Source organism: Clupea harengus, chromosome 25, assembly GCF_900700415.2.
Source record: "Clupea harengus chromosome 25, Ch_v2.0.2, whole genome shotgun sequence".
Classification (NCBI taxonomy): domain Eukaryota; kingdom Metazoa; phylum Chordata; class Actinopteri; order Clupeiformes; family Clupeidae; genus Clupea; species Clupea harengus.
Window position 1 is genome coordinate 10,989,213 of NC_045176.1, and position 18,391 is coordinate 11,007,603.

General features: G+C 45.0%; 1 protein-coding gene across 1 annotated transcript in view; it reads left to right on the top strand.

Moving 5' to 3' along the window:
- Nucleotides 1-121: 121 nt before the first annotated feature.
- The window catches only part of LOC105900502 (laminin subunit alpha-3), a 64,269-nt gene continuing 45,999 nt past the window's right edge, over nt 122-18,391 (top strand). Inside the window, exons 1-8 of the mRNA XM_042703700.1 lie at nt 122-550; nt 984-1,136; nt 11,942-12,059; nt 13,118-13,236; nt 14,196-14,366; nt 15,863-15,960; nt 16,637-16,752; nt 18,136-18,254. Of these exons, the coding sequence (XP_042559634.1) occupies nt 287-550; nt 984-1,136; nt 11,942-12,059; nt 13,118-13,236; nt 14,196-14,366; nt 15,863-15,960; nt 16,637-16,752; nt 18,136-18,254 (1,158 nt within the window). The 5' untranslated portion in view covers nt 122-286. The remainder of the gene's footprint in view (nt 551-983; nt 1,137-11,941; nt 12,060-13,117; nt 13,237-14,195; nt 14,367-15,862; nt 15,961-16,636; nt 16,753-18,135; nt 18,255-18,391) is intronic.

Below are 18,391 nucleotides of genomic sequence, written 5' to 3' on the forward strand. Positions count from 1 at the left end.
GATAGTCTATTCACTAGACTCTTGCTGTTAGCCTCTCCTGTCTTGACACTTGATACGCCGGAGGGTGGCACGAACTGCAGTAGGTGGAGATGATGCGAGCGCAATCATAGTAGAGAAAAGTATGACACTGGGAGGGACCAGGCATAAGACCGCAACGTCGTACATGTCAACATCTCTACTGGCCAAATTATGGATTTAACAGAGGACGTCATATCGGAGCTTTGCGTGAATGTTTTGTACTCCATTATGAAAAGCGCGCCGTTCTCTTAAATCTTAAATCTGTTTAATGTCAGAAATGGCGAAAACGGGAACGAATTGCAACATTTTGTTGGCCATCGCGGTCCTACTTGGGAGTATTGTGAATGCACAGGTGTCAACTAATGAAATTTCGGGTTTCAGCCTAAGTCCTCCATATTTTAACTTGGCATCAGCGTCACGGATCTCGGCCACCGCTACCTGTGGAGAGGACGAATTAGGAAGACCTAGATCGGACCTTTACTGCAAGCTTGTCGGTGGTCCAACTGCTGGGCTTCCTAGTCAAACTATACAGGTATGAACCACAATGGTTGTTATTCCGTGTCTCTTGAATGACGCTGCTCAGTCGCGGAGATTATGAAAGTGATAGATTGTAGTTTAATGCATGGTTTTGTTAAGATCTCAAACATTGAGCAATGTAAAAAAAAAAAAAAAAAAAACTTCGGCACATGTTGCGCATTTTCTTTCCGTGGGGTTACGGTGAACAGTCGATTTTCAACGAAATTAACTTTTTTTTAACAAATGTGTTCCCATTGTAGGGTAAAGTTAAGCGGGAATCATCCTGGAGTGCGCTTCAAGAAGTTTGGGCTCTTGATATTCCTGCCAGAATTAGTTTTTAGTGCGCTGCGGTCTAATTTATCCAAACCATGTATTTGCCATTGCAGTTGAAGCATGTATCCAATATGTCATGAAATGAGTTCACTAGGCATGGGTTTTCCACTCTGCAGGGTCAGTTCTGCGACCGCTGTAACTCCAATGATCCCAACAAGGCCCATCCAGTTACAAATGCTATTGATGGAACTGAGAACTGGTGGCAGAGTCCGCCTCTCTCACGTGGACTGGAATACAACGAAGTAAACGTCACCTTGGACTTGGGACAGGTGAGTCCTACTGGGCAGAGTGTTTGGCTCTTCTGCATCCCAACATTGGTGCTTACAGTGTTGATTGGCACGTCTGCTCTGGCCAGTGTGCATCTGAAATGTAACTCCTTGAAGTCACAGTAGTAGCGAACAGTCGGAATGTTGTTGTCTTAGTTGTGCTTGGGCCTTTTCTGATGACTGCTGTGCGTGTGATGTCATCTGTCTGTTTACCTGAGGTTGCTATTCTGACAATATATCTCTGCCCTCTTAGGCTCTGATGAAAATGAGAAGGGGGGAAATACATCAACGGGACTGTGATGTTTGTTATTGTTAGCATGACTGAACATTGTATTAATCAGTTACTGATTATCTGTCTCACCTGGTCTTTTCTAAAAAAGTGTGGGAAATATTGGCATGTGTACCTGTGTGTTGTGTGTATGTGTTTGCATGTACCTGTATGTTTTATGCTGTTTAATGATGAAATGTGTGAAGCTGCAATTACACACTTACAGACAGATTCATGGTGTCACACAGTTTTTTTAATTGTATTATTATTATTGTAATCATGGAGGTGTGAATTTGGTGCTCTTAGATTATTTTTGGCTCTATGGTGGACTTTGCCTCAGTCCAGTGTCTCATACCCCCTCTGGTTGGGGAATATGCATCCATTACAGCTTGCATTTGCGCGCAAACTTTGGCTCACTGCCCGTGAAATCCCACCTCATGCTCAATTATGCACTGCATGTAGAAAAGGGAGGAATTCCGCAGAGGGATTAAGGATCAGAAGAGGGGATGTTAAGACGGTCAGCGGGGGGTTGGGGGGACGGCTTGACCTGCTGCGAGACACGTTTCCTCTTGGAACTTAGCTTGGCACCAAACTCATTCAACCGCCACCCCCACTAGCCCTAAAATGTAACAATTGCACCCTGGTTGGCCAGTCTCTGTGAGAGGACTGTGGGAAGTACTCGCCCATTCACTCGGAGATGGGAAGTAGAGAGGGCGGGCCTTATGAATAGCAGTGGGTGGAGGCCTCGAGGGACCTCAACGCAGAAGACGCGGTAATGCTCCATTTATTTGGGATGGTGGGGGAAAGTGGCATTACTGGATTAAGAGGTGCTATAAGGGGCAGGCCTGAAGTATTCACCCATAACTCCACTCCGCTGGCACAGACAACACCCATTATTGAGCCCTGAGAGCTCAAGCTTGCCTTGTCTGGCTGTTCTACATGTCTAGAGTCATCATTTGTCCAAAGTGATAGATTTCACATTAGTTAGGACTTGTCAGTAAACTTGTCTTGTAGGAAAAAAGGGGTGATCTTCTATTGTGAGAACGGTCGTTTAAAGTTCATGACTCCACATCAAGGACCATATCTTGGAAAATAAAGGCGCATTGTCAAAATAGAAATATTGCAGAGTACTTCACTCCGTTCATTTTCCTGGCATTTTCGCGTTGCTTGCTCTATCCCAAACCTGTATTGAGTGAAAGAGACTGTGTTGGCTTACTGTGCTACCATATTAGATAAGTTGTTGATGCATGACTGACTGCATTATGTGGTGTCTGCTATCTGTGATCCAGCTGACTGATCTTTGTATTTCATGTTTGGGAGAATACAGGTGCCTGCTTTTGCCAGTGTTATCTACAACTCTCAGCAGACATAATGGGTAATGGCATGATCTGGGTTTATGAAATCTATAGGAAGTTCAAAGAGCTCAGTGTTTTTTTGTCGCCAGATGTACTGCACCTGAACTACGTGTTTTTGGAATTTCTTCAATGCACCAGCGAATCTCTGATGGACTTATTTGACCTAACATTGGTTAGGGTCAATAATCTGGAAATCTCAAAACAGTCAACATATGAAAGAATTGATTCTGTGGATAGTAAAATTGGTTGTTTGGTTGAAGCACTTACTTACTTTTGCCTTGAGGCAAAAAACCTGTCCATCATTTGCAATCCATTCACTTAGTGTAAGCCCAACAACATTAGAGCCACTGTTTTCCTTCTCCCTTTTGAACTTTGACCTGTGACCAAAGCTTGTTTTAAGGCAGGAGGCGACCTTGAGCATTCTTAGTAACGATTGCCTAGGGAATCTTGGGTTTAGGGGGCCACCTTAAGCTATTGCCTCAGCAGCCTAATCCACTTTGTGTCTAGAGACGCCATTCAGAAATCCTGAATCAAAAGTTCAGGTGTTCAACAAACAATGGTCCATTTTGGAAGCGAAAAATTGGACTTGAGTTTCTTTTGTAGTGAGTGGTGTCAGACTGCCTGAGTAATGGATGCTGAAGAGACATGTATTGTAAAAATGTGAGAGCTATTTGGAGGAGAAAGCAGCCTTTTTGGTTGGCAGAGATGGCCTTCATAAAACTACTGCAGACATCAACAACAGCTTGTCCTGGAAAGCAGAGGCTAACTGGTCACATGCCACGGCATGTGCCATTGTTCTGGGCAATGTATTTTAGGTGCTCTGAGATCAGGGTGCCTATCTACGCTGTGTGTGAGTGTCACCCCATGCTCTGTGCTTGAGGCACTTTTCATAGAGATGGTGGGGGGTGGTGGGGATGGGGGGTGGTGGTGGTGTTGATCTGAAAGCGTGGCCGATTCAGTGTTGTTGGGTCCTTTTAAAAGTTGCCTCTCAGGTCCTGAACTGCGGCCTCAGTGGCCTCACCTCTCAGGGTGCTTATGAAGGGGCCTCGAGGTAGCCTTCAGGAGCAGACAAAGTAGATTTAAAACAGTCATTGGATTGGATTCCGATTTGGATCAAATGCAAGCCTGTTTGAATAGTTCCTTTCTAGGGGGTTTAAACTAGTGTTTGGACTCTGGCATTTGATGCTAAATCTCATGGATTGACAGCAGAGGAGCAAGTTGTTCTTTGCATGTTCTCTGCATAGTGGTTCTGTCATTGGGGATTTATAATGCTGATAGTAACTTTTGCAATGACTAAGAGGAGATCAGCATGGATGGTGATCTTTAGATAGGATCTATATGGTGATGGATATGCATTAGATATAAAAACGGAAATGGTTTGCTAATGTCTAGTAAATATATCATAATATAATATGGCATCTGCTATGGTTGTCTATTTCACATGACACCAGTGATCACTCATTCCACCTAGACTTGTTTGCCCCTCTCTGTCTGTAAGGTATTCATGCAGTCTGGCCGTTTTCCTTTGTCTAAACAAACTCTATAGGTATTGCTCATATTGTGGAAGTTCCCCTAGTGGGTTCAGATGTTGGCCAAAGTTACATTCTTCTCAGGGTTTCTTCTCTTAGGCACAGCCTCAATTTTGTATCCTACATGTGTGTTGAGGGTTGAGTCAGGGTACAACATGATAGAAAGAAAAAAGAGAAAAGAGTTGTGCTTAACAGGTCAACTGTGTGTGTGTGTGTGTGTGTGTGTGTGTATTTATGTAGAAATGCACTAGCCTAATCTGTGTGGCATGTTATTTTTAGCAGTTAAACATGCCTATCTGTATATTTAAATTGACAAAGCGGATGGACTATGAATAAAATACTTCCAACGTTACACTGTTTTAGTAAACAGACACATACATTTAGGTCCATGATGAAATTACATCATGATGGTTGAATGCAATCTTTTGTTATTTGTAAAACCCCAAGTACTATTGTTCACAATATTTCCCTTAACTGTGTGTCTCATAGTGATCCAGTAATGTTTATATCTGACACTTGGTCTGATATGAGCAGGCAAGCCCACTGGGTCAAAGATCAGCATAAACTATTCCAGCTCACTATAGGCTCTCCCTTCAGTTATAACTTTTGCTTCAAGGTAGAGTCTGCGATTCTGGCGATAGGTTGTTGATATTTGAACTCTGAACCCAATCAAATGACATCCCTCCCTTCCGTGACCCTGAAGTGTTGATTGGCTGGAATGGTTTAAGGCTTGGCCGGAGTCTTTATATGTGTTTGCCATTTACAGAGCCAGGACTGTGTACGAACACAAGACTTTTTTTTTAGGGCGCAGACAGAACGGGTAGCTAGATACCTTTTAAAGATTTTGACTGATTTTTGTTTTGTTTTGAGGTATGTTTTGTGTGTAACTATTTTGTATAACATCCTCAAACTCATTTTAATGGCATTTGGTCATGTGAAAGATGGATGCAAAACACCTGACATTCTCATTTGTTGTCCATATTCAACATGTATATATATATCTGGGTCTGAGACCCGGCAAAAATATAAGAACAGCCAAACCTAGCACAATGTCGGAAAAATATGTCACCAAAATACACTGCCATGTAGCTTTTGTCAGTGGCAACTGTGACGGTGATTGTGTTTGTGTGTGTATGTAGCCTCTTGCCCCTTCAAGAACGTGTGCATATGTGTGTGCACTTATGTATACATTGTATAACTGTTTATATGTATGTCTAAGTCTGTTTACACATGTATCCAAGCGTAAGTGTTTATCTGAGAGTTTTTACTCGTGTCGAGTTTGCTGTGGTCGGTCCTTGGCTCCGGCTCAGCGTTGGGCTTACTGCAGCATTCTGTTCAGATTATTTCCTGGAGAGGTGGAGGTGGCTTTGTTTCAGCTCTCTGCTGGAGGTTACAGACAGCCAAACCTTTTCTTTGCATCATGCTCAACCTTGCGTGGTTAAAATTCAGATAAGCCTGGAGGACTTCTCCTTTGTAGGGCTGTGGCAATGTGCAAAAAAGATGGGAAAGCACACATATCTTTAACTATAAATACATTATTGTCATGATTTATTCATTGTTGTATGTTCTAAGTAATATAAAATGATTTAACTGTGCTCGCACTGAGCTTTGAGCTGAAAAGTGTGTTTTGCAAGAATGGAAAGAAGTTCAGTAAAGCAAGCCCTGCAGTCTCTAAGCTCTCTTTCTATTGGGCTCTGAGCCAGACTTCTGTCTGAGGGGCCATATTTATGATTCCTGTAGTCACTGTTAAGCAGCCAAGCCTTAGAAGTGGATCACAGGTCCGTCTGCGTAAGGGGCATCTCCTAAAGCAGAACCAGGTTACAGTATGGAAATAACGTTGAGGATTTGTTTCTAAGATTTGTCAGACCTTTTTCCAGGCCTTTGGCCATGGATACGTGCTAAAGGGTGGTGGGAGGTTTGAGTGACACAGGCATTGACGCACAGTGCAGCACCAGGGCACTCTGATGTGCAGTGACATGGCGGACGGCACAAAGAGTCAGGTAATCCCAATTTGGCACAGCTGGGCTCCCAGTTATTGCACCATGGTGACGTTTATAAATAGTGTGAGGCGCAGAAAAAATGCTCTTAAAATGCTCACAGCAGGTGGCGCGGCCCTGGTGGACGAAGTGAAGAGCTCACTATTGTGAGGCACTGGGGTTTAATGTTTGGTGTGATCACGCAGTGAATACAAATCTGGGAACGTGCATCGTGTTAATTCACTTGACTTGAATTTGAACTGAATTGCAGAAACTGTTGGTTACAAAGGCATGAATGTTTGGGATGCTTGCGTAGGAGAAAAGAATTCTCCCCCAGAGTCACTCCGCCTCAGCCACCTGTTCCGGGCAGACAGACAGAACCTGCCCCTCATTGTTAGGAGAGGTATTTGGATTCCAGCGCCTTCTAAATGCTACAGCACCAACTGTCTGGCCACCCTGATCTCCCAGCAAGCGTGAGGTGATTCTTCATCTGTTGTGCATTCCTCTGGCCTGAGGTCGTGTGCAGTTTGGGGCTTTGTGATGCAGCCACTGTCCGGCTCCACATACCTCACATGATCATCCGCCTGCGCTGGGCTTCCCTCTGACCCCCTCCTTCCCTCACACACACACACACACACACTGAGTGTGAGTTAAAAAAGCAATCACTCTTTTAGTATTCTAGGTATAACTGGTCAATATATATGTAATGAAGGACGGTCATTCTCTGTAGGTTTCTTTGAAGCACTCTCACTACTACTCAGTAACCCAGTTGAGCCACGTCCCTGATTGACAGTTGTGCGATTTCTTTGCGTGCTTGTAGCACAACAGTCTTAATGTAGCTGGGGCTGCGCGTGCACCTGGAGCAGATGGCTGCACGAGAGAGGTGCTGAGAGACACCCAACACTCCTTCACCAGTCCCACGCATGGCTCCACTGAGTCGTGCGGCAGCAAGAAAAAGACGCGCTCCTCGCGAACAGGAAACGGCTCCATGCTGTCGGCTTGGCAGCAGCCCTTGCGTGACTAGCTGCGTCGTCAGTGTCTGCCGTCTGATTGAGAGGCATGGGCAAACAGTGCCTGGCGCTGTCGCGCTGTGCGCAGGCATGTGTGAAGTTGGAGGAGGAATTCAGAAGGGTGCGGCATGGCACGGCACGGCACGGCGCTAGCAGCAGTAACTGACTTTTTCTTTTCTCTTTTTTTTTATTTAACGCCTCAGGGCGCACATTCAACACAGCCAGGCCGTGACGGCGGGCCAGGGCAGTCACACTGCCCCGTGGGAGCAGAGGGAGCAGAGGTGCACGGGTCCCAGGCACGGCTCGGTCAGCCAGGGCTCGCTCAGGCACCGCCGGAGGCCTCTCTCCGCGCCTCTTCTCCTCCAGTGATAATTACGGAGCACGAGTGGGATCTGTGCGCTGCTGGCCCGTACTCATGTTCTTGTTTATAGGGGTCAGGTGGAGGAATGTGCTCAAGTTCAGGAGGTGGTGCGTGAAGGGTCCCGTTTCTCTGACTGTTTGACCCCAGGCCTTGACTGCCTGACCTGGCTCATTCTTACGCTTGAGGGATAATGTTAGTGATGTATGAGCACCCACCTGAAAAACAAGTAGACTGATTTTGAGGAAAGATGTGCCCTCACCTGTAGCCCTAGAGAAAGCTAGTAATCCAAATGCAGGTATAGTGTCAGGATGATAAGGGACTTTCCCTGCTGCATCTTTTGAATGCCGTTTCAATACAACAGGTCCCCTTTATGCCTCCACGTCTCATGATGTCATTGGCATAATTCTAAATGAACAAAAGGAGCTTGATTTATTCCCAGACTCAGTGTTTGGGCATGTCCGTATGAAATTGGTGAAAAGAAGAACATTATAATGAAATATAGGCTGTTGTTTTCTCACTGTAGGTTCCTGCATGAGGGTACCAGGATGGTCCCGGTGAGCCTTTTTTTTGTGTTTTGCTGATGCACACCTGGCTAATCACGTCATTTAGCAAGGCATTCTCTGAGACATGGAATTAAAGATTTAAAGTCATGAATATAAGCAGCTATGTTCTTTTTCCAAGATATAAATGGTAATATTCAATTTTGGCCTTTGCTTCTAGATATGCTTCAACATGAAACCGTTTTTTTTTTTTTCATGTTTGCTCAGGAGTTCTGAAGAGTTCAAAAGAGGTTGGCCTTAAAGGTATGCTTCTAAGTGGAGGCGTTACTGGCTGACTTGGTGTTGGCTGTGAGATGAATTTTGTTAGTATGTGGATTTTGGGAATTTGGAAGTAGATGAAGACTAATGACAAGCAAGTGGGACCAAAATCCCTAGCAGTAAATCTGGTGCTTGTCCTCACTTGCCATTACCATTATGAAAAACCAAGTCGGCCTCAAATACCAAATCAAATCTAATTTCCTTCTTCACTCTTGCTCTTGGCTAACAACAATTTAGGCTGCTTATTGTGTGCTAATCTTATTCTACATAGTTCTCCTAATCGGTTAGTGTATATTAAACATTTGTGATTGTCAAATTACAAAATCACTTTATGCACACACACTATTTTTTAACAATAGTTTTTTATTTGGCATACTTATGTTTTGTTTGTCTGTAGTTTCACTGCTGACAATTCTGTTAAATCAGCAGTTAAATCCCTGGAGTGCTATATGACCATCTGTGTGACAGGCTGTTGACGATGAAGCCTTGCCTTGGCCTGCCTGTATGTATGCGCGTATGTGTGTGTGAGATGTTGACACCATGTCTGGAATCTTAGACTTTAGCACATGTCTGCTTGAAGGTCCCTGTTGGCCCTTATCTCTGGTACTGTTAATGCACGTAAACACACATACACACACGCCTGCCTTAGCAAACATACCGTACTTTAGTTATAATTGAAATATGTGAAGAACTCTTACTAAGCAAAGGCACCTGAAAATCGAAGTCACACAGTTGTGCACAATGTCTAATTCTCCGGGACATTCACACAAAATCACCAAATAATGGCCTCCAACCTGACTCTGACAGGATACACTGGTGATATCCACGTTTGACAGCATACCCAGGAAACTATAAGTCTATTGTTAGAATTGGCTGGTCCTACAGTCTGTCCTTGATGCTGTTTTTAGGTCAGAAACCCAGAATGTGTTTACGTGAGTGGGCTATCTGTTTTTTGTTCTCCCTATCCGGTTACTCGTGGCTGGAAGAGCTCCCTGATTAGCTCTGGAGCCACTCCTATGTTACTCCGAGGCCAGGAAGTCGTGCTGGCATTTGATGTGCAGGCATTCACATGGAAAACTGAAAAGTTTCTCCATGGTGGCTGAAGTCCACAAAACACAACAACAACAAAAAAAATCATTTTTGGATGTTATGTTAGAAGTAAATAATATTGGAGTGCAAAATGCATTGATTTTGTTGCATTTAAGGGACTTCAAGTTCAAGTCACTTACGCTTGCTTACAGAGTGATTGCTGGTTCTGCGCCCACCTACTTAAATGCTCTTGTAAGGGCAAATGTTACCCCCAAGATGCTGCGCTCGTCTAATGAGCTTCGTTTAGCACTGCCGTCTGAGCAAGTATGGCAATCTAGACTATTTTCATTTGTAGTTCCACGTTGGTGGAACGAGCTGCCTAGCACTACCAGAGCAGGGGCGTCCCTCTCTACCTTTTAAGAAGCTCTTGAAGACCGAACTGTTCAGAAAGCACCTCCCTTCCTAACTTGCACTTCTAGTAGTACTTAACTTGCACTTACAGCAGTTACATTTCTGCACTTTTTTTTTCTTATGTAAAATAATATTTATTGTTACACTAGGTCTCTATTGCTCGTAGCTCGACTGTTCTCTCCCTTGTATGTCGCTTTGGACAAGTAAATGTAAAATGAAATTGTCCAGCATGAGTGTGTGAGGCAAGGCCAGACCTGTCCGTGGCCCCTGAGGTCCTCCCATCTATCATACGGACTAGCTGATTTTTTTTTTGCATTTCCTGACAACAGGTCACTTTTTTTTTCTTTTTTTTCTGCAAGTCTTTTATTAGCACAGGCAAGCCGAGCCATCTGAAGGACAACATGAAGAACTTTCCCCCCTGAAAGAAAATCCTCAACCAGTGTGGACCTGTTCCTCCCCAGCTGGTGGAGCACGCCTCAGACACTCAGTCACACGCCTCAGTCATGCTCCTACTCCATCCTAACTGTGAGCCAGTATCCTCTTATTCGCAGCTGGTTCAATAAGCTGATACAGAGATTTACAACCTCCCTATTAAGGCTATTGGTTTGTGTATGTCATCATGGAGCAAACCGGAAACGTGGATTGGGCACTCCGGTGGAAGTCCTTACCTTCACTGCAGCAGTAACAGTACCAGGTGTGCATAACAGCAGCATGGCATTCAAGCCTTTTCACGCACAAAGTTGTTCGAATAGGGATCATTCAGTGCTGCAACAAAGCTGGTGCACAGTGGTGTAAAGGGCAGAAGCGTTGGCACAGAGAGGTGGCATATGGTTTTTAGAGAGGCACTTCTGGTTGAATTCTCTTCATAGGAAAAGCCCTGCATGTTAATTTTGTACATAAGTTGGCCTGTTTGGCAAAATGGCACCCTGTCAGCAGTCGTCAATTGAGTCTTTTAAAACCTTTTAAAGACTTTCTTTCCACTCTGATTATTGTGACTGTACTCGTTTAAGGGCTATGTTAATGCTAGGTCAAAGAAACTAAAGGGACCATTTGGATTTTTAGGCTCGTGTGTCTTAGCGCTCGGTAATATCCCAATCCTTCAGGTGCAAAAATCATACTGTCATTAAGAAGACAGACTGCCCACACACAGTTAAATGATCCTAACTGCCCCTAACTTCCTCTGAGATATGCCCCACCCCAATAGAAACACTGCACATGTCTGGCAGCTTTGCGCTCTCCAGTCATCCTCCAGGGCAAATTCCTTTTCGCTCCCAGCTACTGTGTTCTGACACGTTGGATAACCGTGCCAGCCTTTGAAGACCTCCCATAGGTCCTTCCACAAAAGCTGCCCATTGTGTATTATTATGCGTATTATTTACCTGTCATTCAGTCCCGTCACGTGGAGGCAGGTGGGCCCAGGTGTAATTCGGTGCCCCCTTGTGTGCCAACAACAACAGTGCCTTTGACTGAGGAAAGGGGTGGTCTCCTGCTAGCTACGCTCAGGCAGTTCGCCTTTGTTCACGGATCACATTTTGTGGTCAAGTGTAATCAGTGGCTCTTTGAATCAGTAGGAAACTGATTGAGAAGGATATCATGTAGGTAGTAAACTGGGTTTTAGGTTTAGGTGACAGAGTACAGGTGATCATATATGTTGAACTGTCTTTTCAAACATGCTGGTTGATGAGAGAAATGTCATTCCTCCAGCTCTTCGTGGTTTATGCAGCGTCTGAATGCAGCATTTAATATCCTCCAGTGGGCATGTATATAAATACTGTGTGTGTGAATATATGTGTGTGTAGGTATGCATGTATCGTATGTGTATATGTGTGATATATATACAGTATATATATATATATGTGTGTGTATATGTAAAAAACATGTGTATTTACATATACACAAAATACAAATTATGTATACAAAGAAAGTTTTGTTGAAGACAAGTGTATTGTATGGTTTAAAAATGGAGATTGTGGAGATTGACTCTGGTATGTGATTCATCATTCGTCATCAATTTCTTGTGTTGTTTGTTTGTGTGCTGCTCTTATTTTTAGCTTTTCCACGTGGCCTATGTCCTCATCAAGTTTGCCAACTCACCACGCCCTGACCTCTGGGTCCTGGAGCACTCTGTGGACCACGGGAGGACTTTCACGCCCTGGCAGTACTTTGCACGTGAGTGTGTGGAGAGGCATTTCTCATTTGTCATTGGATGACATTGCACTGTAATGGCAGTTAGATTTGATGACCTTGGATACACTGTGTATAAGGTGACTGCCGGCCGTATATTGCTCCATGGCCGTTGAGGACTGTGTTCAGCTCTGTAGTGAGCTGCTGCTTTGCATGGATATTCACACTGAGACGTTTCTTGATGTGTCAGCATATTTCACTGAGTGTTGTGAAGACACATGAGGTCCCCACATGTGGTGTTTGGTTGTGAACATCCTCATCCAACAAATGACATTTGACATGCTATTGCAGAGAGCATCTGAGGGCATATTTGATTTTATAATATTCAGCATTTTCCACCAGGGGCGGTCTGTGATTATAGAGAGAGTTTTCGTGCATGCACAGGCTTTGTCTCAATGAAGATGATCATCTCAGGGTGTGTCTCGCTGTGATTTCAGAACAGGATCAGTGAGTCACCAGTGCTCTATAGCATTTCACACATTCTGCTGTCATATAAAATATGCCTCATGGTTCTCCACCCACGCGCACACACACACACACACACACACACACACACACACCCACGCACACGCCTGAGGAAAACAGCTGTGTTCCCTTGGTTTAGATCCTATAGAATAATGGACCTCATGTAGCATAGCTGCCTTCCCTGTACGTTCTGTATGGGATGGATATATGGATATAGCCTATGGCTTCTGTTCACATTCTGTTCCTCTTTGTTAGTATTCAGTGTGTGTCATTTCTCCTATCTGGCTTCCTATCTCTCTAAGCCGTTTTCTCATTTGCTAGTGTGACGGTGTGGTCATGGATGACAAATGAGCTTCCCTAGGAGGGTGTGAGTAATTAAGTATAGATTGCTGCAGGATGTGATATCGTTATCGGTGAGGTGAACTTAATCAACCGATTCTCGTATTCTGTGCTCGGCCCTGGAAGACGTAGATATCTTGCTATTTAAGGGTGATTTTTGGAACATATTTGGATGTTTTTTTTATTTTTGTAGAATATAAACTGCTCATAACTTCTGGATTGTCATTTCTGAACTCCAGATTCAAAACGGGAATGTATTGAAAGGTTTGGGAAGCAGCCCAACGTGCAAATCATTGGAGACGACGAGCAGATCTGCTCCACTGAATACTCACGCACTGTGCCTTTGGAGAACGGGGAAGTAAGAATCACACACTTGTTTCATCTGTCATTAATTCATCATTCATAATATTTAGTTTGCTTACACTTTACTTTAGGGAAGAAATTACTGATTGGTGTCTATGCCCAATAAGGTCTGCATTAAGCACCATTAATCATTTATTAGGCCAGTATTCATCAATTTCTTATTCTCACTGAATAGGTCATTTAATCTTCCTTAATAACCAACTAGTTGGTTTTAACCTGAGCTTACTGATATATATCAAGGATCAAACTTACAGTGGCAGCATAGTTGTAGAGTAGGTATTCCTACCTGCAAAATTTACTTTACCAACAAACAGACTTTACCAACAAGTGCATCAGTAGACTCTGATGGAGGCTTACGGCTTTGGAAAAGAGATATTTACAGTTTATTAAGGAGGAATGTGTACACTTTAGAACAGGTATCACTGATTGAAGTGCACTCATTGCTCTTGAGCAAGTCCCCACTTTAAAACAGAGGCCCAGCCCCCCAGTCACCACTAGTAGCCTGGGTGAGTACCATTACCATTACTACCCCTCAGTCACCACTAGTAGCCTGGGCGAGGACAATTACCATTACTGCCCCTCAGTCACCACTAGTAGCCTGGGCGAGGACAATTACCATTACTGCCCCTCAGTCACCACTAGTAGCCTGGGCGAGGACAATTACCATTACCTGGACCTGCTGTGCCATTATATTGAGCAGTGAAAGGATGTACCAAGAATAATGAACATATTCAGTGAAAATAAGAAATACAGGCCTAATAAAAGGTCAGTGCTGCTTAATGCAGACTTCTACAGTCTGGGCACTTATAAAGACACATTAGTTATGTGTTAATGGTTAACATATGTTTTATATTTACTGTAGGTATATGTACTGTAATTCGATAGACAACATGATCTGCACTTTACAGCTGTTCCACTGGGTTCAGCTCTTGCTAATGCTGTTGCGTTGCACAGATTGTGGTGTCGCTGGTCAATGGCCGGCCGGGGTCGAGAAACTGGTCCTACTCTCCAGTGCTTCGGGATTTCACCAAGGCCACCAACATTCGCCTGCGATTCATGCGGACCAACACCCTGCTGGGCCACCTCATCTCCAAGGCCCAGCGAGACCCCTCCGTCAATCGCAGGGTAAGCCCACCACTGTAGAGGGCTGTGGAACAGAACGACCCTTAAGATATCAATATGTAGATATGAATGAGTCCATTTTCCCTTGAAATAAGAGTCAGGCTGGGGTCCTTGAGTTTAGTATAACTGTTTTGAAATGGTATTGTGCTCCCCCATACCTCCTATCATCGTCTTGTATTTCAGTAAGGAGTTCAGGCATCAAGCTGAGCTCCTGGATCTGCATTTGAATTCGGAAAAGGAAAAGGAAAGGGGAAATGGCACCAGCCAGAAGACCATTACCAGATGCTCTGAACAATGAATGCCTGGTTCTCAGCCAGATCATTACTTAACTTAATGAAATAAGTTGTGAATATTTTCTTGAGGAACACTTAGTTCTTTTTGCGTGCTGCATTGCATATTCAGCTGGTCGGTCTTAAGACAGTCATGTCCCAGAAACCATTTCCAGTGTGCATTATCTGTCCCGCACTAAAATGGTTTTATTGTTCCGGATGCATGTGATGACGTGTCCAGCAGTAATTACAGCGAGGGAATCACGTGTGCCCAAATGCATACGTGCACCGTGATCAAACACAGATGACTGATGACTTTCGTCGTCCTTGCCCGGGTTTAATCCCTAATGATGATGAACGATGTTCTGTTGATTTTACTTCTCTGTTTGCTGACACCACCGCTCACCCTCCTCCCAGTGCAACCCCCCTCCCCCTCCCCCTCCTCCTTGCACATTCCTGGGCGGGCGCAGTGCCAGCGCAGTCTCTTCTGCCAAGGCCACTCTGAGTGGGCACAGGCTCCAGTGAAACAGCCCCGGAGGAGGGAATGTACAATTGGGCTCAGACGGCTCTCCGGCCGGCCATCGTCTTGCGGCTCACACGGCCCTGTGGAGTCTGACGCGGCGCTCAGCTTCCGCTCTGTGGGACACAAAGTGCTGTCTGTTTGGAGACTGAGACTTCCCAGCGGGCCACTGGTCTGAGGGGGATGGAGGGAGGTGGATAAGGACCTGCTTTTTAATGGATGGCACTGATGTGTCCAAGAGATTCTTTTTTTTTTTGTTTCTGGTTGCAGGCATTCAGCAAGTACCAGCCAAATGGGATGTCTGTCTGTGTCTGTTTAGTCTTAGATGGGATAGTCATGCTTGTTTGAAATAAGGCAGTGCTCTAGATGGGTTGGTAGTTTCCCTTTTATCTTCATTGGAATCCGGAGTTCATATCAGGACGTTTATGAACCAGTCAATGCTTTATTTTGATCTATGGACCATGTTGCCCCAATCTGCACTTTCCAGGTAGGCTGCCCACCAGGCCCATATTAATCCCTTTGCTTAGCCACGCTAATCTGCCTGTCAACAAGAGATGCCTGGCAGGCAAGGCAAAGACTAAAAGGGGCCTTAGATTGTAGCTCTAGTTTCCAGGGTGTGATGCACACACACACACACACACTCACACACACACACACACACACACACACTGTGGATCCACCCAACTGATTTTCCATTTCTCTCCTGGCAGTATTATTACAGCATCAAAGACATCAGCGTGGGCGGGCGGTGTGTGTGCCACGGTCATGCCCAGGAGTGCGGTGGCCGCTTCCCCAGCGGCCCGGAGCGGTAAGCAGGAGCTCCACACACCCCAACACTCACTTCACAGTTCCCTGAGTTTCTGTTTCATTTTCTCTGACAGGGACCAGCCTGCCAATTATGCATTTGCCCTATCTTATATCATATTGAGCTGTGCAGGTAGAAGTTCAGATATGCAGTAGCCGGCATGCAATCCAGTGCCATTTAAAGCAGAGGAGATTTTCCTATTTTTTCTGTTTTTGCCCAACAGGCATACCTTTTATTTTATTGCGGCAAGTAGTAAAACCAACTTCAACTAGGTCCCACCTCAACACAGCAGCATTGAGATCCAACATTTCTATTCTTAGCTCAGTCCTTGGTTGAAATTCTCAAATGCCTGAGACCAATATCAAAGCATTGAAGGAAATGATGGCATCTGTTTGTTTAGTCCCTTCCTTGGTAATGGGGGAAGGATATTTTTGAACTCTTGATTAGCGCTGTTGCCTTGTTTTAATGATGAGGAGCATTATCAGCAGTTATAATCAAATCCAGGTGAAATAACGCTTTAGAGAAACTCAACTGACATCACAGAATAGCACAAGAGACAGTGACAGCCATATAAACCATTATTTTATACACATGTGTGTGTTTGTGTGTGTGTGTGTGTCTAATGTGTATATAATGCAGGTTTGGTTGATGTCATATATCCCCATTATTCATTTTTTAGGCTGCATTGTGATTGTAAGCACAACACCTGTGGAGAGTCATGTGACCGCTGTTGCCCGGGATACAACCAGAAGCCATGGAGACCAGCCACGGCGGACAGTGCCAACGAATGCCAGCGTGAGTTCCTCTGTTCTTTTCTTATCACCCGCTCCTGTGGCACTGCGACTGGGCTGTACCCGCTCCCTTTGCCAGCTGACCCGAGGCCAGGGCCTTTTTAGGTTTTTCCTCTCACCGGGCGTCACATTGTGGGCTGTCATTAGCACATAACAGCGTATCTTATTTCCCTCTGCGTGAGACACCACTGCAGATCCATAGATTTTGTGCGTGAATGTCAACAAAGCACAGGTCCAGATCCAGCAAATAATGCTGTGGTAAATCATGTGTTCACTTCCCAGCTAAGAGCTGGACCTGAGTTATACTGTAGCTCACCTGACTGGCATTCCTTGCCCTCTTTTGGTGCTTGGCGCAGACCCTTGTTAAATGTTTTAAATGTTTTTTTTTTTTTTTTTTTGAGAGTGCCTGGTCGCGCGTGCGCTTCCCCTCACTCGTGTCCTGTTATGGCTCTGAACGGAGCTCTTCCATCACCTGGCGCGTCTGATTCACCGGCGCGGCGTGCCGTCTGCTGCCGCGGCTCAGACCGATGCAGAGACCGTATCATCCCTGACTGCGCCAGCTGGGTCCTAATTGTTCTGGAGCGCTGACAGCACTCCGGCTCCTGTGTCTGAGGCGCTGAAATGAGAACCTGAAACCACAACAAGAACAAGACTCCCCATCCACCCCTCCACCCCTCCACCCCTCCACCCCACACCAGCTCTAATCTAGTTGGGGGGGCTTGTGTGCCCACATGGGTGTGGCTGCTTTATTATGACCACTGCAGCCGACCTGGTCTCTGTGAGGGGGTTGATGTGTGTGTGTGTGTGTGTGTGTGTGTGTGTGTGTGTGTGTGTGTGTGTGTGTGTGTGTGTGTGTGGAACGTTATTCTGGGGAGGAGGCACAGGCTCGGGTGAATCAGACGCTCGGGTGATGGGTAACAGGAGCTGACACGACGCACCCCTCATCTCTTCTCATCTATGTGCTTGTTGTCTGGAAACGTCTGGCAATTTTTCTTCTCCGAAAACGCAGCGTGACCTTTTCCTAAACCCAGTTTCGCAAGAATGAGGAGTCATGTGCTGTAGAAAAAACACGCAGGCTTTTGTGCAGGTTTTTCCCCACCCAATTCCAATTTTTTGATGACCTCAACTCTCTCCCCTGACACCTTGGCGTGCACAGACATTTACATTGCAGATTTGACTCCCTCTTCCTTCCAGAAATAACATGAATAGATTTGTGATGGGAATGGAATAATAAAACAGAGAAAAAACCCATAATACATTTTTTTTTAGAATGTGTCCTTATTTAGCCAGTTTAAGCCTCAATAGACATATATTAATGTGTACTCTTGTGTGTGTGTGTGTGTGTGTGTGTGTGTGTGTGTGTGTGTGTCTTGGGACTCTCTCTCAGCCTGCCAGTGCCATTCACATGCCACTGAATGTTATTACGACCCAGAAGTGGAGCGCGGGACAGCCAGCTTGGACATCTACGGTCGCTACGACGGTGGAGGAGTATGCCTCAACTGCCAGGTATAAGGCCATTGGCCAACCTTCTTTTTTTTTCTCTCTCTCTCTCTCTCTCTCTCTCTCTCTCTCCTTCTCTTTCTCTCTTTTTTGTGTGAACTTGTCTGCCAAGCTCAGCCTTTGTCTACCAAAATGAGATTTTC